Source organism: Danio rerio, chromosome 15 (assembly GCF_052040795.2).
Source record: "Danio rerio strain M-AB ecotype USA chromosome 15, GRCz13ab, whole genome shotgun sequence".
NCBI classification, from domain to species: Eukaryota; Metazoa; Chordata; class Actinopteri; order Cypriniformes; family Danionidae; genus Danio; species Danio rerio.
In genome coordinates this window covers 14,525,001-14,552,974 of record NC_141035.1, presented here as the reverse complement: position 1 = coordinate 14,552,974, position 27,974 = coordinate 14,525,001, and the positions used below count along the sequence as shown (strand labels likewise).

Here is a 27,974-nt window from a genome sequence, read left to right as displayed (position 1 = left end):
AAATTCACTAATATTACCAGACTGCTGTTGTGTTTGTGATGAGAAAAAAAGGAAAAATGCTAAACACATGCGGACTTTGCCTATTTCAATCTGCCAACATATTCCTGATATGCAAGCAAATCGGTATAAATACAGCGCTACAACATATAAAAGAGAGAGATCGACTAATAATATCACTTCCAAACATACCTGCCAGGTGTTCAGGGGTGAGGTTGAAAACACGGTGCAGCGGGTTTTGGGCAGCAACTTCGATTGGGTACTGTACCAAAATTGGCAACCCGGGGGTGTTTAGTTTACAGACTGTAACAAAGAGGGGGGTGGGTGAAATTACGGGAGTTTTTTAGGAAGAAATAAAAATGGGATGTTTGCGGGAGACTGGTCTGAAATATGGGATACACCCATGAAAAATGGAAGTTTAGAAATCAGTAGTTAGAAATCAGCCTGTTATATATTCCAAGCGTAAGGGCTTATTATGCAGTTCTGTCGCCATCATGTGGATAGAAAACGTCAACCGTCGTTAACAAGCTCTCTCAGAAATTGTAAATATTTTAAAATAGGCACTATTCTTGAAAATAAACTGCATAGTTGCAATCTAAACAACTACATTCTCGACTAAAAAAATCTCAAAAATATTTGCCAAACTGTAGTGTCTCTGCTTGTTGCTGGCTGTATGTGGGCGGAGTAATACACAAAGGGTAAGGAGGCTGTTCGATTGCTGATATAACTTAAATATATCACGACTTTCAGCCAATCAGACAGAACTGTTGTATAAATAAATAAATAAATAAATAAATAAATAAATATATATATATATATATATATATATATATATATATATATATATATATATATATATATATATATATATATATATATATATATATATATATATATATATATATATATATATATATATATACACACATACATATATTTATTATTAAAATGAAAAGTAACTATTTATTTGAGTAACTTTTTATCAGATACTTTTTTTTTACTTTTACTCGAGTAACTTTTAAGATTGTTACTTTTACTTTCACTTGAGTAAAAATTTCCACAAGTACTTGTACTTTTACTTGAGTACAGATTTTGGATACTCCACCCACCTCTGACTATATAAGTGGAAATAGTGAACGAGTGTACAGAGTAGGGGATGATTTTGAATACATTAATGGTTTTTACTTTTCCAGAATTGAACAAAAGTCCAGTTAGATGTACAGACATAGCTGTAGAAGAGCCAGAACTGCATGGTAAAGTTTGAGGTTTTGTTCTGCAAGCTGACAAAGAGCATTAATCACTGCTGCAGGCCTGAGCTTAATTATGCTTGAATAAATAAGTCATTAAAGGCAGAGACAGGGCCTGTCAGCCGCGCTCAGGAGACACCTTCATCTTTCTCCTTCACTTTCCACGCTCGCATTCTCTTGTTACTCGTTTCTTGTATTTCATTAAAACACAAGGACACAGCGGCATTGTTTGTCCCTGTAAATGCATGGCTTTACTTCAGAAAATGTTCATGAAGGTGCATAAACGTTTTCTATTTGTTGCTAAAGTAATTTTAACCCTCAAAATTCACTCAAATTCTCATTCTGGCTTGTCAATACTGGGACCTGAGAATTAAAAAATGATTTATTTACTCATGTATTATTATAATTATTTAAAAATAATCTTACAAACTTAAATAAATTAAAACCCTACTGAATCTAAAAAGCAACTTTCCATTAAGTCTCTGAGGGGAGAAGAACGAGATTCTGACGATACATTACATTAATATATTCAGTCCATTATATATATATATATATATATATATATATATATATATATATATATATATATATATATATATATATATATATATATATATATATATATATATATATATAATTTTAAATATTTAATTTCACCAATTTTTCTCATCACCATAACAGATTATAATAAAAATATGTATGTTTTAAAATTTTCTTTAGCTACTTTCTCATAATTTCATATTCCAAAATATATTAAGGTATTGCCTAAAATCATAAAAAAATAATGTTAATATTTATTTTATGGTAGATTTTATTTAAAAGTATTTCAATTAAATGAAAAGCAATACATTTAATGAAACATTTAATTAATCAATCAAATTAATTTGTTATAAACAATTTTTTTTTTTTTTTTTTTTTTTTACATAAAATAATAAACCAATATGCCAATCTACAACTTAAAGGGCACCTAGGTTAACCCTTTTTCCAGATTTAATATGAGTCTTTTGTGTCCCCAGAATGTGTCTGTAAAGTTTCAGCTCAAAACACACATTAAATTATTTATTATAGCTTTCAGTAGTTTGTATTCTATAGTTCTAAACAGCTTGTTGCTGTTTTTGTGTACTGATGAAGCTGTGCTGATGAAGTAAATCTGAAGTAAATCACTTTATTTCATCACACACATGCACTGCTTAAAAAAAATTAAACCTGTACAACTGAACAGATCTTTTTTTTTTTTTTCACAGTAGCTTTGCGCACATCCTTTCTTGTTGATATGATTATACGCATTACTAAAAAGACATGCTAATACACAGTTGTCAATTGATTTGGTGGCCAAGGGGATGACACTCCTACGTCAAGTTGCGATCTCAAAACCGCTTTAATTGGTCCACCGTACGTTGTTAAATAAAAATAAAAAAAGACTGGTGTGTTTAAACCACTCCAATATGATGATCTATACGCTATACTTACACACATGTCTGTCCAAACAGTTTAAAAAGAAGATTTTTCCCCATAGGTGCCCTTTAAAACCTTTTTTTAATAGTGACATGCTCTCCCACCTGTGTAAAGCCAGACTAAACAGCAACCTAAAGAAAGCAGATTTACTTTTGTGTAAACCGACAACCATTTTGTATTTTGCTATTCCTTTTGAGCACAAACAGTACAACACCCCTCATGGCATTAACTGTCAATAAAACACTACTCAATAATTACATTTAAAATGTTATGAAATTAAAAGGTTAAAATGACCTCTATTAAACTTCATGAAAATAATATGAAGCAATGAAAGACCTAAAAAAAAAAAAAAGCTACAGTGTTGAGATGATAAAAATCTGAATGAGCCGGCAGCGCAGAGTGTAAATAGTGGTCTGCTTACAAGTGCACTTAATGATGAGAGGGTCAGAAGCTGTAGGTTCCCACACCTGTAGGGTATACGCGAGCGCTCTGGCTCTGGTTGCCGTTGGTCAGCAGTTTAACACCCTGCTTAGGGCTTAAGGATATACTGGTTTAACTTGTCATGAAAATGAATCCGCTTGTTTGGCTTTGTTAATTTGGAGGGGGTTACTGTAGCGTGGGAATCAAGATACAATCTAAACACCACTTTGAATGGAAACTGCTTGTTTAGAGTGATTTATAAACCGTAGTGCAAAATTAACTGTACTGCAGCTAAAAGGGCTAATAGATTTGGTACTGCATGTATTCCTCATGCGGGCCAAAAACTAAATAGAGTTTTTAAAGGGATAGCTGACCCAAAACTGAAGATCATTTACTCATCCTTCACTTTCTTCTTTCGGTGAACACACTATTTTCTAATATTGTTTTGACTATCATGTTTTGTGTTAAATAGGAGAAAGAAACTCGTAAAAGTGTAGAGCCACTAAACTTTAGTAAATTGTGATTGAAAAAGTCATGTTTGTAAGAACTATCCTTTTAAACAGAACAACAAGAAAATGTTGCTATAAAACTGTTGAAAACTGTTGTTTCGTCTGTATTGAGGGGTTTTGAGTTATTGAGCTTTATATATTTTTGCATTCTTTACTGCATGACATGGGGAACTACTTTTTTAAAGGAAAAAATGAGACAAAAATGTAAAAGCTTTTTTTGTTTTAATGAAATCAAAATGTGAATGTCATTTTGAACAAATACTGTAATATCAGATATAACATTAAAATCCGACACTCTCAGAAATAAAGTGAGCTGTCACTGTGGTGGTACCTTTCCAAAAAGCACACATTCGTACCTTAAAAGTCCATATTAATACCTGAAGGATACATATTAGTATCTAAAAGTATAAAAGTCTTCCTCTTAAAAAATTTAGGTATATACTTTTGAGGTATGAATATAGACTCTTTACGTACAAATGTGTACCTTCTGAAAAGGTACCACCCCAGTAACAGGTCGCGTACCATTATTTCTGGGAGCGTAGAGTGTTTGTTTGTTTATATTTACTTATTATTTATTTATTTATACCACATTATAATGTATTTTTATTTCTTTAATTTACTACATTTGAATGTATGCTTATTTTTCTTTACGTATCCATTTATTTATTTTATGTTTACTGTGTTTTTATGTATTAATTTATGTATTATTTTACATATTTTACTGTGTCCTTATATGTTAGTTTATTTTGCTTTGTATCATTATTATTATTATTATTATTATTATTATTATTATTATTATTATTATTATTATTATTATTATTATTATCATTATTATTATTAATTCTCTTTTCAGCTTAGTCCCTTTATTAATCAGGGGTCGCCACCGTGGAATAAACTGCCTACTTATCATGCACATGTTTCACGCAGCAGATGCCCTTTCAGCTGCAACCTATCTCTGGGAAACATCCATACACACTCATTCACTCTCATACACTACGGACAATTTAGCCTACCCAATTCACCTGTACCACATTTCTTTGGACTTTTTCTTCCTCCTTGGACGGAGGAAACCCACACCTACACAGGTTGAACATGCAAACTCCACACAGAAACGCCAACTGACCCAGCCGAAGCTCGAACCAGCGACCCTTTTGCTGTGAGGCGACAGCACTACTCACTGCGCCACAGCGTCACCTATTATTATTATTATTATTATTATTATTATTATTAATATTATTAGAGTAAAAACAAGAAGAGTGGAATACGTTATGAACAAAAGAGACTCACTAAAATGTAGAACATTTGGCATTCTAACTCAAAACAACTGCTTTCAACAGATTAATTCATATTACAAACACATTTATTAAGCTTAAAGCTCGAAAATCATTTGATATGAACCCCCACTGCATAAATACAGCAGTCAAAAAAAAACATTACATAAATCATGACTCAAAGAGCCCAAGTAAAGTAAATACTGCTTTCCACAATGGTGATGTCAAACAAATAAGTATTTTTTGCAAATATGACAACAAAATAGTTAAACACGATAGTAATAAGTGAAGCTGCTAATGCTATTTGTGGAGATGTTTAATGATCCTAATGAGCTGAGATTTTGAGAGATTTAATGAGTTTTCCAATTTTTTTTATTCTGACACCATGTCCACATGTTATTTTTGTAAAGAAAAAAGTGTTTTTTTCTCCATTTTCTATAAAAACACAGACCCTGTCACTTTTGAAATCTTCACCCTGACAAGAGTTTCAAATATTTGGGTTACAGTGTTTGTGGATGAACAGTCAAACTTTGTAGAAAAAGCGGTGATTTAGACAATAACTATGTTTGTGGGTACAGCAGGGCCCAAGGTTGTGACTGAATTTAGTTTTAGTTTGTGTCTTCTTCAGTGATTCTGCTTTTTAACAGCAGGAGTTTATTATTCTCTGTTCAATCAGCACTTTAAGCTCCAGTGTTACTTTAATTCTTTTTGTGGGAGTGGGACCAGTGTGAGAAGTTACTTTTACACTGAAAACTTTGCTGTGTCTCAAATGATGTATCAAACAGTCTATTTAAAGTAAAGATATCAATTAAAGGGTTAAGGTATTTTTAGAAGGGGTATTATGAAAGCACAAATCATTACACAAGACCAATAACCCATATTTATTAACTTATAAACACAATATTTCATGATTTATAGACTTACAAGGCTTTTGCCCATCGATAACTATGGTTGCCAAAGTGTATATATATATATATATATATATATATATATATATATATATATATATATATATATATATATTTTTTTTTTTTTATGTATTTTGACAAAGTATATAGAAAAAACTATAGATTTGTTGAAAGATTTGTTTTGTTTGGATGAATCTAGAGACCTTAATGATTATGTTATATATATATATATATATATATATATATATATATATATATATATATATATATATATATATATATATATATATATATATATATATATATATTTGTGAACAAAAATAACTTTTAGTAATATGAAAATTGCATTAATTTGGAAGGGTTTGCCTCCATTTTGCATCAATTAGGTGTAGTAAGTTGATAGCGTCACATTCAATCAATCCCTTTTTTTCTTTCTTGAAATGTTTTATGACATTGAAAAATTAAACATGTATACCATGTTGAAAATTACTTATAAAAGAAAAATAGCAACTATGCACTTTGGCAACTATAGTTGCTGGGGGGCAGCAGGGGACACCAATCTCGGTCCTGGCCAGTGTCCCTGCAGGGTTTAGCTCAAACTTGCCTCAACACACCTGCCTGGATTTTCAAGTGTAGCTAAAACCTTTATTAGCTTGTTCAGGTGTGTTTGATAGGGTTGGAGCTAAAAATCTGCAGGAAACCGGCTCTCCAGGAACAATTTTGGTGACCCCTGGATTAAAGATCATGAGTCAATACCTTATTACTTCAACTTAAATTAAGTAAGTTTTAGTTCTCATATAGATTTTTTTTTCCTCAAATAGTTTGAGTTGCCTTTACCTATTGAGTTTTACAGTACTCAGTTGGTTTGAGTTTTCTTCATTTATTGGGTTCTTCATTTATTTACTGTGCTCAAATTGCTTCATTTACTCAAATGATTAAGTTCACAGTACTAATTAGGAGTAGTTTTTGAACTTGTTTGTTGCAATCGGTTTCCTCAAATGGTTTGATTTACCTTAACTTTTTTGGTTTTACAGTGCAGTACAGTCACAAAATACAATAGACTGCAGTTTAAATCTTCATACTTTGCCCCTATTCTTTACTAGGTTGATGTATTTATAAACATTTTATAATTCAATTCAATTCAATTCAATTCAGCTTTATTTGTATAGCGCTTTTACAATGTAGATTGTGTCAAAGCAGCTTCACATAAATGGTCATAGTAACTGGAACAGTGTGGTTCAGTAACTGGAACAGTGTGGTTCAGGTTTTAGTGTTTAAGTTCATTTCAGTTCAGTTTAGCTCAGTTCAGTGTGATTTAATCATTACTGAGAGTTCAAACACTGAAGAGCCAATTCATCGATGCGTAGCTCTACCAATCCTGAACCATGCGAGGCAGTTGCGACAGCGGAGTGTTTACTCATTTAAAATATATGGTCACTGTAATATATATGATAAATGTATGACCAGTGATTGATTTGGTACTACGAGTATACATAGATACAATAGTATAAATACAATAAATAAATAAATAAATAAATAAATGTGTTATGCTGAAAATTAATGGAACAGTAGACCATTTCACTTTTATTTTTGCAGTTTATTTTTATAAAATGTCATTTGAAACATCATTACAATTTTTCAATACGCTTTGTAATCACATAGAATCACTGTTTTTTATCTTATCTTGTTTTGATGGGAGGTCTTGTTGATTTGACGGGAAATCGCATTTGTCACCCCTGTATAATCATTTTTAGATCGACTAAATTATTGTATTATGTTGTATGGAAGATGAACGTTTCCTCCCTGCATTGTTATGTTATCCCACTAGATGTCAGTAAGTATTCTAATTCATTCAAATAAACTGCATATCGTTATCATAAACCTACTCTCTTATACACACCCAAGTCCAAAGAGGGAAAAAATCCTCCAGTTTTGACCTCATCAGCATTGAGTGATCAAGAGGAAGATTCCATTTTGTGATAAGAATGTTCCGATTAAATTGATTTGCAGGCGATTAAATTGATTTGCAAGGATATAAAAGATCATACACTGTCCTCTGTGGTAAGATAAGCCTGTGCAGGCACTCATTGTTTTTAAATGATGAGAAATTCATGATTTTTTTTTTTATCTGCATAAATATGGATGGATGGATGGATGGATGAATAGATTAGATAGAAAGATAGAAAGATAGATAGATAGATAGATAGATAGATAGATAGATAGATAGATAGATAGATAGATAGATAGATAGATAGATAGATAGATAGATAGATAGATAGATAGATAGATAGATAGATAGATAGATAAAACTACATGACAATTCTCAGTTTCTCGTGATTTATGATGTAAATTTGGGCATTATAATAAATATAAACTTTAAATCTTTATTATTATTTTTGTGTGTCTACATAAAATACGTAATATATGCAATGTTTATGTTTATGCATACAGTAAATCTAACTTTATACAACCATAAGAATCTTTTAACTTCAGAAGTGTAAAAAAGACAATATTTGTTGAATTTCCCTTCACATCATATGATAAGTTGTCATAAATTGTGTTGTTTTCTAAAATGAAGAGAAAAATAGCTTGAAATATTTATTTTCGTTTAGAAATTTAGAAGAGATGTTCTCAGACGTTTATTGAATAAAACAAATGTTACAATTTTATTCAAATCCACAGTTAATAAATCTAGTAAAAACAAAGAAACTTATCAGTAAACTTGAGCGGTCTCAACATCTTATTATATTAAGAAAGAAATTATAAATCCGAAATGTTCGAATGAAAAAATAATGCGATTTTTTTTTAGATGCCATCTTCAGACCAAAAAAATTTCTGGTCCCACTTTATGGTAAGTGTCCCTAACTACTATGTACTTACATCAAAAAAATAAATACCATGTACTTACTGTGTTTATAATGTATTTGAGAACACCTGTGGTGCTTTTGAGTTGGGATAGAGGTTGGGTTATGGACAGGTTTGGTGGCATGGGTAGGATGAAGGGTGGGTTTAGGTGTAAGGGATGGTCAACAGTGTATTTACAAATGCAATTACAAAAGTTAATTACAGATGTAATTACATACATGTATTTAATCAAGCATAAGTACACAGTAAATACATGTATTTACACAATAAGTACATTGTAACAAACTATTAATTCTTATGTAAGTACATATTAGTTAAGGCCACAATATAAAGTGGGACCAAGTTTCTCCTTTCTTCATCTTTTTTTTCCAGTTTTAGCAACTCACAAATATTAGCCCCCACCTGAATTATTATCCCCTCTGTTTATTTTTTCCTCCCAATTTCTGTATAACGGAGAGGATTTTTTTCAACAAATTTCTAAACATAATAGTTTTAAATACTTATTTCTAACAACTGATTTATTTTATCTTTGACGTGATGACAGTAAATAATATTTTACTAGATGTTTTCAAGACACTTCTACAGCTTAATGTGACATTTAAAGGCCTAACTAGGTTAATTAGGTTAACTTGGCAGGTTAGTGTAATTAGGCAAGCTAATGTATAATGATGGTTTGTTCTGTTGACTATCGAGAAAATATACAGCTTAAAAGGGCTAATAATTATGACCTTAAAATGTTTTTTAAAAACATAATAACTACTTTTATTCTAGCCAAAATAAAACAAATAAGACTTTCTAAAATGAAGAAGTAGCTCAAAATATTTATTTTTGATTAAAAGATGTTCTCAGATGTTTATAGAATAAAACAAATATTACAATTTTATTTGCTTATAAATCCAGTAAAACCAAAGAAACTTAAGTTCAAAATTGTATTATAAGTAACTATAAATCATGAAGAAATGATAACATAATTTTTCAAATACCATCTTCAGACCACAAATCCCTTCACCTTTTCCCGACCTATCCTATTCTCCAGTTCTTGCCTACCATTCCTGCCATCCATAATGGCGATAGATTCTTGTAAGATAAACACATGAAAAAAAAAAAGAAGGAAGATCAGGAGATGAGAGATTTGCAAAGCGAAATAACCAACCCCCCATTCCTCTCTTTCCCCTCTCTCTCTCTCTCTCTCATTATCCTCCCATGCTCATTTGAATAAATTAACACCCCCCTGACGTCTCGCTTCACCACCTTCCTCTTCCCCCTGATTTCCCCCCCCTCAACAGGCTGCAGAGAGAGAGAGAGAGAGAGCTCCAGAAATATCCTCTGTTTCCATACACGTTCATTCACTTTCCCCCTCATGCACACAGACACTATCACACCCACCCTCCAGTACACCAAATTCATCCCCAAACATCGGGTTCAACAGTCTCGTCTCCGCTAACGCAAAACAGACACCCTCCTTAGTGCGCCAATAAAAATCATAAATCCCAAAATAAAAACATTAGGTCTGGTTTAAAAAAAAAAAAAAAACAGACTGGTGCGCAGACGCAGATGTGTGGGACCCTCCCTCGGCTGGCTGACTGACTTGGTGCAGCTCACTGACTCATTTGACTAATGCTGCCAAGCGTAACAGGGCGTACGGTTCTGTATCGAGCTGGCTAATTAGCGCCAGTGTAGCTCCAGCTAAAACTGGGCAAGTTGCTGCGCCGCCATGCTAAACCAAAGCAGCTCCCCATCTGGGCCTCCTCGGCCGCCATTTTGGATCTACTCTGCAATAGAGCGTTCTAAAAGGCGGCCATACTGCAGGGGGAGCTCGGAGAAACAGGGTGCGTTGGCCACCATTACGGAAAAAAAAAAACGAGTGCCCTCCCATTACCTGCGTTTGGCTGAGGTGGGTATATGCGCCAACCCTTGCGCCCTCCCTTTCGCTCCACTACCACCCTCTACCCTCGATGACCTTGCAGGCATTGGGCTGGGGAGCCAGCTTTCTGCATTAATACCAGATACATTAGAGTTAATATGATTCTACCATGTAGCCGTGGCCTGAGGGGGGACTCTGATTGTTTGCGTATTAGCATTAGCGTTCTCATTAGCCCACCCGCTTCTGCCTTCTCCGCTTTCTCTCTTTCTCTCTCTCTTTCCTTCCTACTCTCTCTCTCGCTCTGCTTTTCTCCAGGCAACAGACGAGAGAGAAAGTGATGCAGATGATTTGTATTAGCAATGATTTCTACTGTAGCTGCCTGTTTGCAAGTCAGTGGTCACTTCCTCTCTGATGCACATATATACACAGTTCCAGATTTCTTTCAGCCAGTGTTTTGGCTTGTACTTTAATTCGAGTGTGTGTTTCACCATAAGTGTGTGGGAGGGTAAGGGTAGTGTTCCATCTTCAATATTTCCACTTGTTACATAACTGAGTTGAGAGGAGATGTACAGAGAAACAGAAAGAAAGAGAAAGAGGCCTCTGTAGAAAACAAAGAGTCCGGCAGATCTGCTCAACTGCTCTCTTCACTGCTTCTTCTTTTCAATACAAACTTGTGCCCAGACCAACACACTTTAGTACATGCTGCTGAATTTCAAAAGTAGGATAGGAAAATTCCAGTGTGCCAAGGTAAACCTTTATGATCTAATGTCCAAGAGCATTTCGTAGTTGAGACCATGTTTTTTTCTGACTCCTTGTTCTCTGTCCTGTAAGGGATTTGAAAGTTGTCTTTACTTGGACTCTTCTAATCTATTTGTACAAATTCATATGATTTAATTTCATGTCTACTTTTTTATTATTATGATAAACAGCCATGGCCTAATGGTTAGAGAGTTGGACTTGTGATTTAAAGGTTGCAGGCTCCTGCCCCGGTACCAGCAGGATTTGTTGGTGGGATCAACCTCAATACCACGGCTGAGGTAATTCTCATGAGCAAGGCACCAAACCCTAACTACTCCCTGGGTGGGTGTGCAAGGGTACCAGTCACGCTGGATAAAAGCATCTGATGGATGCATAAATGTAAACGGTTTGCTCAACTCTCTATAAGGGTTATGGTTAGAAGTGGGATTTGGGGGCAAAACTTCCTTAATTTATTTAAAATTTGTACAAATTGAACACTTTTCTGACATTATGTAAAATAGTTACACTTCCTTGTGATATTAAGCTTATTGATGGACTCACCTGTAAGGTGTGTGGTCAAGTGATTCTTTAAGGTGTCAATGATGATAGCCGACATAGCGATATTGCGCTTCAGTGTCCAGAGTTCTTTCCAAATCTTGCCCCCATCTCCTAAAATATTGTCCAATCATTATAAAGACAAAAAAAAAAAAAAAAAAAAACCAGTGACCTTTTGAGGTAGAGGTGGCTGTACCATGAAAACTGACCAAATTTCTTGTAGCAAATTAATAAATTTCCAAATAAAATGCAGTAGCGGTCGGTAACACTGGTGTAATTTGCACGGAAGCGGGCTTCTCTGATTGAACAATATAGTGCTTCTGAGTACCGACAATATTTTGCAACAGCATATCTGGGATTTCCTCACTCTTTAGGAAATTATTTAGGAAAACCATATCAGGCAAGTCTGATGTACAAAAGTTTTTTCAAACGGAAAAAAATATTACCCTTTGTGTGGTGATAACACCTCAAAGTGTACCTTTTAGTAGTCAAAGGGGTTGCGCCATGCAGCGCCATCCATTTTAGAATTCTAAACATATATTTCTATCAGGGTAAGCACACCAGCGCTGCAAGTTGGCAGCTGTCTGCAGCGCCCATCTACAACTTAAGGTACTGTTCATATGTCTGCTGTGCTACAGAGCACCATTTGAATAGATTCATTTTAAATAGCGAATGTGCTCGCCCGGCAAATTTTTACTTCCAACTGTAATATGCGCATCTGGTGAGTGACCAGCTTCAAAAGACTGGAACCTAAGGTTTAAGGAGGCACTCATGTCTCCTTACAAATAGGCAAAACAAAACTGACAATTAGCCTACAATCTTTGCACAACCTACAGTTTAATCTGTTATCTCTCTCTTTTGGCAGTACCCAATTTTAGCGTGATACTTTGGAAACCAAATCTAAATTTAATGGGTTTGGGTCATATAGAATATTATTCTAAGTGGGCAGTGGGTGAACAAAGACTAATTATACAGCAGGAGTGGTCGGGTGCGGAATAAAATCTGGCTGGAGGGGGAGTAAAAAAATCAGTCCTGTGCAGACCTCTACTCCAAGGTATTGTTGCCACCTTTTAACCAAAAGAACAACTCAATCATTCAATGAATCCCAAGGTTTAAAGATACATTTCTGTCAATACAATCACAAAATTATAGTATTAAGCTTTTTCATTTTCAACTACTTTCAAGGTAGACAAAAAAATGCTTTAGACTGCATTGCTTCCATGTGATCGAGTGAGTTCAAACAACAACAAAAGACCACCACTTCTCTGTCTACTGACTCCATTCATAAATATTACAATAGTACATGATACTTAAGAACACTATACAGACATAATTTAAAACATAAGTTTGGTTTGAAGGTGAAAAAAGCACTATGCTCACCTAAACCTTCGGCATAATCTTGTGGCTAAATATGAAGCTGCTTCTCTCTATATAATCGTCTCATTTTGTGTTCATAAGTGTGCTTATTTCACACTATTTGAGCAAAAGGTCAAAAAAGAGAACAAATTAGTCATTGGGTCATAACTAAATGTGATGGAAACCTATCTCAGTACCAAACATGAAGGGTCTCAAACTGGAATGTCTGCTTTTAAAGAGTTATTTATTCATTTTCTTTTTGGCTCAGTCCCTTTATTAATCTAGGGTCGCCACAGCGGAATGAACCACCAAATTATTCAGCATATGTTTCAAGCAGGGGATGCCCTTCTAACTGCAATCCATCAGTGGGAAACACCCACACACTCTCATTCACGCACATACAATACGCACAATTTTAGCCAACCCAATTCACCTGTACCGCATGTCTTTGAACTTGTGGGGGAAACTGGAGCACCTGGACGAAACCCACGTGAACGCGGGGAGAATATGTAAACTCCACACAGAAATGCCAGCTGACCCAGCCAAGGCTCGAACCAGCAACCTTCCTGCTGTGAGGCCACAGCACTCTCACTGCGCCACCATGTCACACTTTTAAAGAGTTAGTTCACACACACATACAAAAAAAAATCTGTTTTTTATTCTGTTATTGACCTTTGCATTGATCTTCGTACCTTTTTGGAACGCAAATTAAAATATTTTAGATGAAATTTGAGAGCTCTATTATCCTCCATAGACACCAATTGGCCCATTTCATTCAAAGTCTAGAACAATACCCCAAAATCAAGTGCTTAAAACAGACAATTTGCCTTCAGCATTTCTGTTATCAAGTTATGAGAGTACATGTGGGCACAATAACCTAAAATAAAGGCTTTTTTCTTCTCAGTGTCAGTATAGGGCTCTCGTTCACAAGCATTATGCATGTTGTGCCTGTGCTTTGTTACAAACAGAGGAAGTCATGTGTGGGCATCTGGGGGGTATACATCAAGGCACAGTGCTCGCACCCTATACTGACACTGAGAAAAATAAACTGTTGAATCAAGTGATTATTTTTGTTATATGTGTACATAAAAGTATTCCTTTGTCTTCATAATATTTAGGTTTAACCACTAAGGGCATGTGGACTGATTAAGACTTTAAATGAGGCAGGACTTTGGAGGATGTCGGCAGATCATTTTATCAAAAATGTTGCCACTGTGACAGTACCCTTACCATAATATTCTGGCCACACTAAAATATAGATACTAACGTGAACATTTAGAAGACTCTAGCAAACTGACAAATTATTCTAGCCCTGGAAGCTAAAGGGTTTGTATGGTTCCACAAAATTGAACCTAAGGCCTGGTAGATGTTTAAATGAAAGTGTCAAACAAATCCATCCACAGTTGGGCAACAGAATAATATGATTTATTGTTATTTATTTTAATAAAACCACATAATAAAATAAGCATAATAAAATTAACAAAAATATAATGTGCATATGTAAATTATCATTCAGAAATTATGCAAATGTAACAATAGTTATGCAGATTTCTGTGGTCACAACTTATGAGTAATCATATATGATATCACTTCAACCTGTCCGCCTGAACCCAGGAGGAAGGATTCAGGCTTGAGAACAGAACTTCACTAATGATTATTCCACTGAAATCATCCAAACTGGCTCAGCACATCCCATGTCTGGGGCTGAGTAAGGATAGCCTACACTGATGTCAGTGTGTGAGTGGAATCACATGTCAGTGTGATGGATTTCTTTATTGGCTGATTCTCTGACAGGGCTGCACATAGGCTATAATCAATAGCAGTACTGCAAGTTACAGTTCAATAATTACCCAAAGAGGATGTGGGAGTGTAAAGCTAGAAGCGCTGGAGCGGAACCATCAAGCCATTGTATCCATTGGTAGCAGACTATCACTCTACACATTGTTGTCATTTCTTAAGTTGCCCCGGGGGGTAGTGTGCCATACTGTAATTTTGCACCCAGACATATAGCCCACTCTGGCATTGTTACATATCATTGTCAAAACAATCCATAGAAATCCATGACACGGCTTTAGCTCTTCTGTTTAAATGAAGGGCTTGCCAATTTCTACAGAACAGTCTCTATTAAATGTGATTTGAATAATAGTTCGTTCATCCAAGCTCGCTTAAAATTAACAGAATTTAAAACATATTATACATGAATTGAATTTTACAGACTTGAATTGTGAAAAAAGCCGCTCTAGTCACCAGAAGATAAAGCCGCCAGGGTGGTCTGTGAGCATTATCCACCACTCTAGACAATACACGATACGCCCCTCTCATGTCATTCCTCTCATTTTGAGCGCGGAACAATGCCGGCGATTCAGACATTCCACGCTGCGCCTCTGAAGCGCGCGTTCTCGCTCGTTCGCATATGTTAATGCATAGAAAGCGCGTGATGGGTCTCGTGCGGTGTCTCTAGGACACACGCGTGTCATTAAACGATCATTGATGAAGAATGAACAACATTTACACGCACTTTACTTTTAAAATGAACACGCTCAACCATGGGGAAAAGAGACAAGATGCGGACTTTATCTGGTTTAAGTTGGCTTCCCAGCCTGGTCAAGCTAAATTCCCGGTCTGGTTTGTGGAAAAGTGCACAAACCCAGCAAACAGACTTTGAGACAAGTCGCTTCTTCCTCTTTTTCAGCAGCGTCACACCGATACACAGTTGCTGGTGGTAAAAGGTAAGCCACTGATACCGCGGAAAATACAAATAAAAAGATCCGTCGTGCGTAAAAAGCAGTCATTTAGTTCCCAGGTGCGCACTGGGTGCCACAGAATGCCCTTGCTGTCTCCAGCCACGTGGACCGCTCACAACAACAACAACAACAACAACAACACATTAAGTCCTGTCCTCTCGAATGCACTCAACCCACCCCCACCAACAAAACTCCGCGCGCCGTCCTCTTCGCGTCTCACTCTGGCCCCGCACCAGCACCTCTCCATCCCGCCGTACCATTAGACTACCGAAGGAGGGGCCGCTCGAATGACGGTCCCGCGGATGGGAGGGTACGAGAGGCGGGACCAAAGTCTTCCCTGCTTCTCGGTGCTGGAGAGTCCGGGACTAGGGCTGGAGAGATCGCCGGGGAGCATCGTCACCACTCCTGCACGGAGCCTAGCCTGGCCAAATACTGCACGGTGCACACGTCGGGATTGCAAAACATTCCTGAGAAATATACCTGCTATTTATGGCATGTGGCTGGTAACTTTACTCCTGCTGTATTCTTTTCAAGAAGGTATGTAGTGAGTTTATTTATTGCGGCTTTTTTATTACTTTATAATGTTGATGTGTATCTGTGCAGCATATTAACTTAAATGAAGTAGAAATGTGCAAGTACAGTGGATGGTTATTTAGCGTAAATCCATCGTGCGCTCTCGTTTTAGGATTTTATAAACTTTCTCTGCAAAACTAACGCAACTTCGTTGAAAATGTTTTTTTCGGTCGCATAAAATGTGTAAAATCGTTTTTGTAGTTGGTAATTAACGAAGAACGGAAGATTATGAGGCTGTAGGATCTGCATGTTCCCGTGCGCAAAGATGGGGGAGATAGCATGATTTGTATGCAAGATATGAATATGCTGTTGAGTTATGAATATGTAGAACGGGAGTAGATATTTTGCATCGGTCTTGTGTATTTGTCTTACTTTTGGCCTTCTGTTTGTGTTTCTTTGTAGAAAAGTAGAGTTTGTTGGTGAGGTGTGAATTTGTTTTGTCTGGGTATACTTTTTTTTTTTTACTGGGCTAGAATAAAAAAATGCTAATTTTCTAGGGTTTGAATATGTCTACTGTTTGTTGTTTATATTAATCTTCTGAATAAAGCTTTTAGAAAAAAGGGTTTTGCAATAAAAGTGCAGGTTTCTGTGGTAGGGGATGAATATATCTGCATAGATCCTGTGAAAAACAGAATGGCATATGCAGCCTCATTTCCAATTAGCACTGGTGCAATTAGTGGTCCTCCATTTTCTATGCCAACAGATTCCTGGTTTGACTGTGTTGATGGTGGGTTTGATATGGCACATTTGAATTTGTAGAAATAAAAAAAAACGAAGATTTGACTTATTATGACTATAATTGAGGCTGCTTATTTGCTAATTCGGTTAGTTCAACGCATCAATTTCTGTCTAGATGTCTCCTCAACAATTTTGTTTTTGACACCTCACAGCATACAAACCCCTCCTTTCCTCATCCTCCAGCCTTGGATATATGCTTTCAGTTTCCCTCATATTTTTTCCTCCTGAAATTGTAACACATATTTTGTGGATAAATCCCTTTTCAAAACATGCGCCTGTTTTTTTTTATTATTATTTTTTTATGAAATGGCTTTGTTTTGTCAAGTGTGGCTTTTTATTATTTATTAGCAAACAATTCAGATGTGAATGCTTTATCTGGTTTTACACCACTTGAGTTTTGATGCTTTAGAATTGAGACTTCTAATTTGTATATATTATAATTTACAATGTCATTTGGTCGAGAATGTAAGGTCAGAATTATTCTCTCCCCCTTCTCTGCCTCTCTCTCTCTTCCAGTGTGTATGTTTGCGAAAACGAACTGTGGTGTGTATTAATGGTGTGTTTGTGAATGTTTGTGTGTGTTCTTGTATGGGGGAGGAAGGGTGCAGTAGGGCGTAAAGTGCGTAAAAACGGGATACGGAGGTCGCAAACAAACTTCTTTTTGCCATGTTTTCCTTTTATTTTGTAGTAATCAATATTTGCAGTGTGTTTTCTGAAATTTCCAGTGTATTTCTTATCATGTATCTCTGATAACATGGACGATAGGAGATGTAAAACGCACATCAATTATCATACATGCATATGCATTAGGACTGCGTATTTTTTCGAGAGGGCCGCGCCTCCATCTTTTTCACTTTCAAGGAATGTAGAAACATTTCTTCTATAAAAAACATTTTTTCATAATTTTCCGAAATAATTATATGTTGTCACAGGCACATATTTTGGTCGTTTTGGTTTAGAAATCATTATATATTTTAAATGCATTATTATGCATTATTGTGACCCGGTCAAGTTGAAGCATATTACCCTCCTGCTTTCACACCTGAACCCCGATCTGGGAAACCGGATCCAGGGTAAATTGTCGTCTCGAGGGTAAGCTTGTCTTTTTATGGAAATACAAGCAAATGAAATGAAAAGGTACCCAGGGATGCTGCAGTATTGTATGTGGAAATTTCCATTGTTTTTCGCTTGTATTTTAATTTGATAAAAATAGTTTCAAATTATTATTATTTTTATTATTAATACTAACTATAGTATAACCATTATTCTTAAACTGACATCAGGACACACTTCCTCATAGAAATATGCAATCCATGGCTTCCTTTCTCTTTTATTACAGTTTATTGAAAGCTTTATTTTTAAATTGTGTTGGCTTTTGCAGACCTTATGGAATATAAAATATTAGATTATTATCCAGATGTTTTATAGGCTGTACACATTTAGTGTGAGGTCATTTTTAAAAAAGCATATTTGTTTAGCTTTAATAATTTTATTTTTGAAATATTTACATAATAAAGGGATAGCAGGCAGTCTGTGTGTGAGAGGGTGTGTGTTCGCGTGCGTGTATCTGTGCCCGTCCAATATTTATTTTAGGGATCAGCAGTCGTCAGGTCGTCAAATTTGTGTGGTGGCTGCGATATTATCCGGTCTGATCCGATTTCCTCAACATTTGCCTAAATTAAAATGTGATTGAAAAAAGCTTGCCACGTCCAGCACATCAGGCCCTTTTAGAGTGAATTATATAATAACAACAACAACAATAATAATAATAATAATAATAATAATAATAATAATAATAATAATAATGTATTCATTAGACCACATCAGATACATATGCATGTATTTTATATTAGGTATTATTGTTTGCCAACATTCATGAGATTTCACCTCCAACTGCTCGCAATGTCAAACCTGCTCCTCACATCAGGACACCTTCATCCCAATCCGGTCTCCCTCTCATAGAAATATGCAAAATTTGTCTCATTTCTCCCCCCGTCCCATCAAATCCCCTGTTCTTCCCAGCTGCGCAATTAGTAGGAGATCTGCCGCATCCCCCACTCCAAAAGTAAATCAGGTCATTGGCCATAAGGACTCCATTTATTTCTCTCTCTCTCTCTCTCTCTCTCTCTCTCTCTCTCTCTCTCTCTCTCTCTCTCCATTTCGTTATACTCGTCACATACACCTGTTTCTCTTTTCTTTCCATGTAATTTGTCGGTATACACACTGTTCATTATAATACGTTCTTTCCTCTATGAAAATAAAGAGTAAAGCCTTGTGTGATCGCAGCATGAGTCACCGTTATAAACACGTTACTCTCACAAACTGTAAGGCAATCTGAACTTGAACTTTTCTACTTGAGAATGAGAGGATTTAGACTCAACTGGTTTGTCACCTCATAGGTATTTTTTTAACCATCATGATTTATCCTCACGTTTTTGATAGTCAAGTGAAGAAGATTTATACTTTTTACTGGTCATGCGGGGAGGAAAAATGTTTTAAATAGACTACTTTAGTCAAATTACTACTACAACCTATTTTATTATAATTTCCTCTTGAAACCGTTGAGATGCTGAGCTGATTAAAAAAAACAACAAAAAAAAAAAAACAAACAATAAAGTAACATATGCAACCTTGACAAAATAAATTAATAGATAAAAACTATCTACATTAATAAATGTACAGTCAATAGACATTTAATTGTTTTAATTAGTCATAACTGTTTACACCAGGCATGCAGAATATCCACAGTCCATACTTTGAACTATCTGCAACATTCATCAAAAACTCCTTTAGACTCAGACTCAGAAGAAAACAGGAGTCACGAATGTAACCAGCGAGATTTACCGGGTTATGAGCCGTGCTACTTTTTTCCCTCCCTGCACCTAAAATCACACCCCGCTGCTCCACCTGCCATTTGAGCTGAAGTGCGGTCAAAATAAAAATCTGCGTGTCACTCCGGCGTTCCGCTTCGACAGGTGACCGCTGTTCTCCTTTCAGAGCTCGTGTGCCGGTGAGTTAAGCGCGTGAACAAACACTCTGCGCCTTCGGAGCACCTGCTGCACCCGGTGGTCCCGGCCGGCTACTGCTACATCCGATCGGACACCACGTGCGCAGAGCATCACTTGGCAGGAGATATCATAATGTAGAATTATGAGTGTTTGACTTCTCTTTTTGAGTTGAAATCCATCCAAAACTATCCAGCCTAAAGGTTGAGGTCTTAATTATTAATTGTATTATTTTTAAATGTAGTCTAAACGTAAACTTTGGGTTATGTTTCAAAACCTTTAACTATCTTTGGTAACGATGAGATTTAGCCACAAGATAATCTAGTCATGAAGATTGGTAACCATAGCAACAGTACACCGCTCGAGTTTTCTTTTACAATGATCGTCAAGGATTTAACGCACATGGAAAATTAATTTGATTTACGATTTAAACATCATAAATATAATTAATCACATAATTTATCTCTAATATAAAAACTACTTTGTTGGATGTATTAGCATTCTGTTTAGCATTATGTTAAATAATATTAATAATTAACGTTAATTAATAATAATCTTGGTCATTATGTTAACGTATGTCAGACCTTTGGTGGAGCAAATACAGTCATATAGGGTTGTAAGACATGAGGGTGATAAAAACAATTAAACAAAAGGTAGACTTATGTTCTGGTCAGCATTGGGCCAGACAGAATCTGCAAACATTTTTGCTATTTCTGCAGAGAATTTTGTAAAAAATCTGCGGATTTATGCAGAATGATTTTGGGAGCATAATAACTAAACATTTAATACATGAAAAAAAAAAATAATAATTTTTTTTTACTTTTATGTAATGTTTACAATGCAAATCCAGTTAGATCCACTTATTCAGCAAAAAAGTCTCCTAATAGAACTACTAAAAGACAGAAAATATTACTTTACAAACTGTATTGTAAATAAATCACACAGACATTTTATAACTATTGCTATTATATCACAATAATTTGTGAAATTCATTAAAAATTTTAATAAATACGAATTAAGTATACAGGCTAAATGATGGGAGAAGAAGGTCTAAAAATCTGCAGAATTCTGCAGATTTCTGCACGCAAGGATTCCGTGTGCACCTAGTTGTAGCTAATGGTAACAGTGAAAATATATCCTCAACATATTAGAGCCAAAAATTTACAAAATGACTTGATGAACACTTCAGAAAGTCCTCAGCTAAAAAATAAATAAATAAAATTTGGTTCCCAGAACATTGTGGAAACATTATGAATGACAGAATGTTGTCTGCTAGTTAAAGTTGTCTTTAAGTAAACAGATTCCTTAAACATCGATTTTGATTACAAAAAAAAAATCTGTTTTTATTTGAATTACAAAAAATGCAAACTATATGGAAACATTATCAGAAGGTTCTTTGTTTGCTTCATTTTGGCTGAATTCACAATTTGTCCAAAACACCACTATAAACACAGCCATCAGTGTATTCATTGTCCAACCTGCTCCTCAACCCTAAAATCATCCATTCCAGTCACATCTAAGAGGGACAAAGCTCATGCTTTAAAAAAAAAAAAAAAAAAAAAACTTTTATAATATGTTTTCAAATTCTAGATTCTGTGCATGGTCAAAATGTTGTTCTACAACACTTTTTTTGCCTCAGAGTTTGATAAGACTTAAAAATTAAAGTAATTTAGAAATATACAATTTTAATTAATAAATAACACAGTATAATGAATAAAATTCAACAAGACACTTATTCATTATGTTTGCAAAATCTATTGATATGTCAACAAATCAAATTTAAATCAACTTAAATTATGATTTTTCTTTTTCAATTTTGACCGGCAAATGTATTATATATTTGAATGGTCTTTCTCAGTCCATTAGGGTACAGTGAGTATTATAGCTTTTTCTCCAATTGATTCAAATGTTGATGATGCCTTGCGTTACAACAGTTCTCATATGTCTCTCTGATATGCTTCCATTCAGAGAGTGTAATAAATCTAATTGTGGTTTCATATCAATTATTATTATCAAATCATTTACTTTATAAACATAGAACCACAAAACGGCTTGTTCCAGTAGCAGATTGCCATACGTATCTCACTTTGAGTTAGCAGAAAAGAGGCATTTTATGAACTACAGATTACAAACTACCCACCACACAGGAGATTCTGTCAAATTCACATTTTATTGACTCTTTTTAAAAAATGCATTGGAAAGGACTCGCACTCTCAACCTCCCAAATCATCTCTTTGAAGTCTGAGCTACTTCTGCAAATGCGGGAAATGTTTTATTTTTTCCCTGACGCTGCAGGATGGTGAAACTAAGGAGGGGGGTGGAGAGAACCCTAGTGCACCTCAAACATGGATTAGAAAGAACCTCGCATTACATATCTCATTCATTATGCAATCTGAACAAGATAGATGCCAAAATGCTCATAACATAACCAAACATATAAACCACTTCGACTCTTGCTCTTTTCTGTCAGTCTTCTCAAAGAGATTGCCATACCAATGTGGGAGGTTACATGTGACTGCTTTCCAATCCACTCAAGCTCACTCACGCAAAGCACCGAACAATCACAGGGACAACAGTGGCAGGCGAGATTTACTCTAATAAACCAGAACAAATGTAATCTAAACACAAGTGTACATGTGTCGTCCTCAGCCTAGCAATAAAGAAATGCCCGACACACACACACACACACAAACACCTTTTCGTAAGCCCATTTATAACTGGATGCATTGTAGGTCTGACTTTAGATTCAGCTGGAAGTTACTCAGCACCTGTAGTATTGATTTTTCCTTGACTGCGCCGTGCATAAATGATTATCGGTTTGATAAGTGGCTTGTCTGGGGAAGAGTGTAAAAAAACAAAACAAGGGTGGAATAAAATCAGCCATTCTCTCTCTTGCTTAATCTCCTGAGTCATTTTAAAGAGATGGTTTAGCCAAAAATGAAAATCCTGTCATCGTTTCCACACATTACACAGAAGTCATTGGATTTACTAATAGCTTTAAGGTAAGTAGTTGCAAACAATTTATTTGGGCTAAATTTAAACAAACTAATTAAATTTAGTAATGTTTAAATTAATCTATTTTTTTAGATTCAGCCCATATACACTCACCGGCCACTTTATTAGGTACACCTGTCTACAGTAACTGCTCTTTAACGCACATTTATAATTAGCCAATCACATGGGAGCAACTCAGTTAATTTAGGCATGTAGACATGGTCAAGACGATCAGCAGCAGTTTAACAGGGGCAGAATGGAGAAGAAATATGATTTAAGTGACTTTGAACGTGGCATGGTCGTTGGTGCCAGACAGGCTGGTCTTAGTATTTCAGAAACTGCTGATCTACTGGGATTTTCACGCACAACAATCTCTAGGGTTTACAAAGAAGGGTCCACAAAAGAGAAAATATCCAGTGAGTGGCAGTTCTGCGGGCGCAAATGCCTTGTTGATGTCAGAGGAGAATAGCCAGACTTGTTCGAGCTAATAGAAAGGCAATAGTAACTCAAATAATCACTCATTACAACCGATGCATGCAGAAGAGCATCTCTGAATGCACAACATGTCCAACCTTGAGGCGGATGGGCTACAGCAGCAGAAGACCACACCGGGTGCCACTCCTGTCAGCTAAGAACAGGAAACTGAGGCTAAAATTCGTACAAGCTTATGAAAACTGGACAAGTGAAGATTGGAAAAACGTTGCCTGGTCTGATAAGTCTCAATTTTTGCTGCAACATTCAGATGGTAGGGTCAGAATTTGACGTCAACAACATAAAACCATGGATCCATCCTGCCTGGTATCAATGGTTCAGGCTGGTAGTGGTGGTGTAATAGTGTGGGGTATATTTTCTTGGCACACTTTGGGCCCATTTGTACCAATTGGGCATCATGTCAACACTACAGCCTACCTGAGTATTGCTGCTGACCATTTCCACCCCTTTATGACCACAGTGTACCCATCTTCTGATGGCCACTTCCAGCAGGATAATGCACCATGTCATAAAGCGTGAATCATCTCAGATGGGTTTCTTTACCATGACAATGAGTTCACTGTACTCAAATGGCCTCCACAGTCACAAGATCTCAGTCCAATAGAGCATTTTTTGGATGTGGTGGAACAGAGAACTCACATTCTGGAATATTTCCAGAACTTTGTTGAATCTAAGCCACAAAGGATTAAAGCAGTTTTGAAGGCAAAAAAAAAAGATATTTTGAAAAATGCTAGTAGCTGGCATTGACTTCCATAGTATTTTTCTTTCTACTATGGAAGGTAATGGGTCCCAGCAACCAGCATTCTTCAAAATATTTTGATATGTGTTTAACAGAAGAAAGAAACTAACTCATGAATGTTTAAAACCAGACGAGGGAGAGTAAGCGATGTGGTAATTTAAATTTTTGGGTGAGCTATCCCTTTAAAGGGTTAAAGAAAACATTATGACACTGGAAGCTGTTAAAAAATATATATATGCGGCACTGTAGTGCGATACAGACAGGTTTGACAGCGGAAATGGCCCTTGAACAATCTGCGAATAAATTAATTGAGAGGCTGGGAGGCAAATGGATGGTTGAATGGCGATGTTGTCGAACAGTTGCGTGTCCCAAAAATATGCACAAAGTCTGCTTTTAGACATGTTTATGTAGGTGAGATGGCAGAGTGATCAAAAGAAAGATTGCGTGGTGTAGATTTCTTTGGGGACAGGGTGTAAAGATCTACATGTGTGCTTGAGTGAGAGAGAGTGTGTGTCTAAGCAAATGCAGATGAGCGACTGAGAGAGCTGCATTATGCATAGCGGCTTACCATTGGCAATAGCTTAGCCTATCCGCAATACATATTCAAATGCCATTTTAATAGCCACTAATATATATATGTATGCATGTGTTGTGCAAATGTGAAGGACTACATGAAGAGGAAACCGAAAAATGGAAGGCGATTAATAGGGAGAGATGGCGAGGAGGAAGGAAAAACAACAAGAAATCATGAGCAAAGACATTTTTTTTGAGCAGGATTTTTTTTCAGTTTGAGGAAGTGGGTGGAGAATATCGCGTCCATCTTGAGAGTTAGACAGATAGATAGGGAAAACGGGCATCATTAATGGAGCGTTTCAGCATTCTCAGCCCTTTCCCTCGTTTGGCATATGGCAACTAGAATGGCAAGGAGCTGCAGGGCTTCGTTAGCCCTCACACGGAAGTCAACTCAGAACAAAGGAGAAGAAATTGGGTTATCCCATTGCTTTTTCTCATTTCTCTCTTCCCTGAATAATCGATTATCTATCCTTAAACATCTAAACAATTGCCAATAGACATGGATCAATTTTAGATTCTTTTTTTTTTTTTTTTTTTTTGGGGGGGGGGGTACCATTGTTTATATGCTTTTATATTTATTTGGTGAGCTTTAATTCATAGTTTGTGTCTTTGCACTAAATTTATTATCATTAAATATGTCTGAAACTATACCTTCTAAATGAAATAATAATTCTCAATTGATCGGTATCAAAGGGACAGTTCTCCAAAAAATGAAAAATCACTTACTATTTATTTACTCTCAAGTGGATCCAAAACCAGTTGAATTATTTCTGCTGTTGAACACTAAATTATTTATCATAAAAGTTGAAAACCTGTGACCATTGATTTACATACAATAGATGCCAGTGATTACAGGTTTAAAGTTGTCTTTAACATATGTTTTGATTTCAACAGAAGAAAGAAACTCTGTCAAGTTTGAAACACGTAAAGAGTGAGTTAATTAAGACAGAGCTTTCATTTTTTTGGTGAACAATCCTCCCTTTAACAGTTGGTACATATCACAGATAATTTGGTATAGAAGGTTTTACCTTTACACTGTAAAAGAGACACATTTCTATTGCCTAGTGCGTATGGAAGTATTTTGAGCCTAAATCTGCACAATAGTTGTAAGCTTGACCAGGGAGTTTTGAATCAAAATCACTCTTAAAACTTTCAGTAATCAAAAAGCACTGGTTAGCACTGTTGTCTGACAGCAAGAAGGTTGCTGGTTTGACCCTCGGCTGGGCCAATTGGCATTTCTGTATGGAATTTGCATGTTCTCCCCATGTTCGCGTGGGTGTTCTCTGTGTGCTCTGGTTTCCCCAACAGTCTCCCCCACAAAGACTTGTGGTATAATAAACTAGGTAAGCATTGGCATTGACATTAGTGTAAAAGTGTGAGGGTGTGTGTGAATATGAGAGTGTATGGGTGTTTCCCAGTACTGGGTTGTGGCTAGAAGGACATCCGCTGCATAAAACATATGCTGGAATAGTTGGTGGTTCATTCCGCTGTGGCGACCCCTGATAAATAAGAGACTAAGCTAAAGGAAATTGAATAAACTCAAGTTAGTTGACACAGAGAGGTCTGGAATGAACTTTTCCAGGATGTATGAATCAAGCTTAGTTTAACAACTTCATTCATTTACTTGCTCTTAGTGGTAAATTGTCAGCTTGGATACAAGAGATTGGAACTGCGCAGTTATGGTGTTATTTTACATTGTTAGCTGCATGTAGCTACTTTAAAAGGGACCAGGTTTAAATTACATATGTATCACTGGTCACGCAGAGGTTGTTTTAAATCTAAAGCCACCTTTCCACTGCACATGTCATTCAGATACAACTGTTTGAATATGCCCCTTGTGGCAGTCACACAGAATTTTCAGCTTTGTCGTTCACCATAAGGGTAAAAGCTAATTCTTGTGGTGTCCGAATTAAAGGAGTGCAAAAGCAAGAGCCTTTTTTCTCCATGCATTCACCATAGTTGAATAAATGATTGAATCCTAGAAACTCATAGACTGCCTAACATTTTGGATGGAATGTGGAAACAACATTAAAACATATCTTTTTTTTACTACTCATTATGAGTAGAAATGTTTTTTTTTTAATTTAAACTTTTTTTCGGATTTAAAAAATAACAAAAAAGTAAAAATGTTAAATCTCGCGCACAGAGATCTGCTTGAACAACACTGAAATATATTGCATCCTGTTGGCCAGTTGCATACAGTCTAGTCGCACGAGTTCAAATAACTTTCTTGAATCCGCAGCTCAAATCAGATCCGAATTTTCCACATATGAGCATGATGGGAACTCCACGCAACTACCAGACTACTCTCCATTAGAAATGAACGACTTCCATTATGCCGCTTTTCGTTTGTCATGTGCAGTGGAAAGGCATCCTAAGCGACTTTCTGTTGCTCAGTGGCACAAATTTCATGACCCATAGTCATTACTGCATGAAGGTGCTTGGCACTCTCAAATGAACCCAAGAGTGGTAACAGATGAAGCTTCATCAGTTTGTTTAAGTTAGAATCCACCAAGTAGTTAGTGACCACCTTGAGCTTTAGCAAAACCAGCATGGGACACCAATTCCTATAGAAATGAATTACATTGTTTTACGCAATAGTAAATGTAAACATTTCTATAGACGAATCCATCAAACGTTTTGCACAGCACAGCATAATGGCTCAAAAAGTTTTGTGGTCCTATGAGTGATGGGTGCGTAACTGATAATGGGAATGCTTTATGCAAGTAGACTAAACTAAAAGTTAATAGTGTCACCTGTTGGTGCGGATGACAAATCGCAACTCATTCTGCTCTTAAGCTTGCCCCCTTCCCCCCTCCATTACCTGATTCCCCCCACCATCATGACCCAGACAGTGTGTGTGTGTGTGTGTATGTGTGTGTGTGTGTGTGTGTGTGTGTGTGTGTGTGTGTGTGTGTGTGTGTGTGTGTG

General features: G+C 36.0%; 1 protein-coding gene across 8 annotated transcripts in view; it reads left to right on the top strand.

Annotated features, from left to right (window-relative positions):
- Positions 1-15,510: 15,510 nt before the first annotated feature.
- Positions 15,511-27,974, top strand: part of dscaml1 (Down syndrome cell adhesion molecule like 1) — a 161,756-nt gene continuing 149,292 nt past the window's right edge. For 4 of the 8 annotated variants that reach the window (XM_087283745.1, XM_087283744.1, XM_087283743.1 and 1 more), the window contains exon 1: positions 16,297-16,466. Coding sequence is in view for 4 of the 8 variants with exons in the window: in XM_087283738.1 (XP_087139864.1) it covers positions 16,217-16,466 (250 nt within the window). In the remaining 4 variants the exon portion in view is untranslated. Of the gene's footprint in view, positions 16,467-27,974 lie in introns of all 8 variants that reach the window. The other 4 variants (XM_087283741.1, XM_087283740.1, XM_087283739.1 and 1 more) reach the window with 2 other exon arrangements.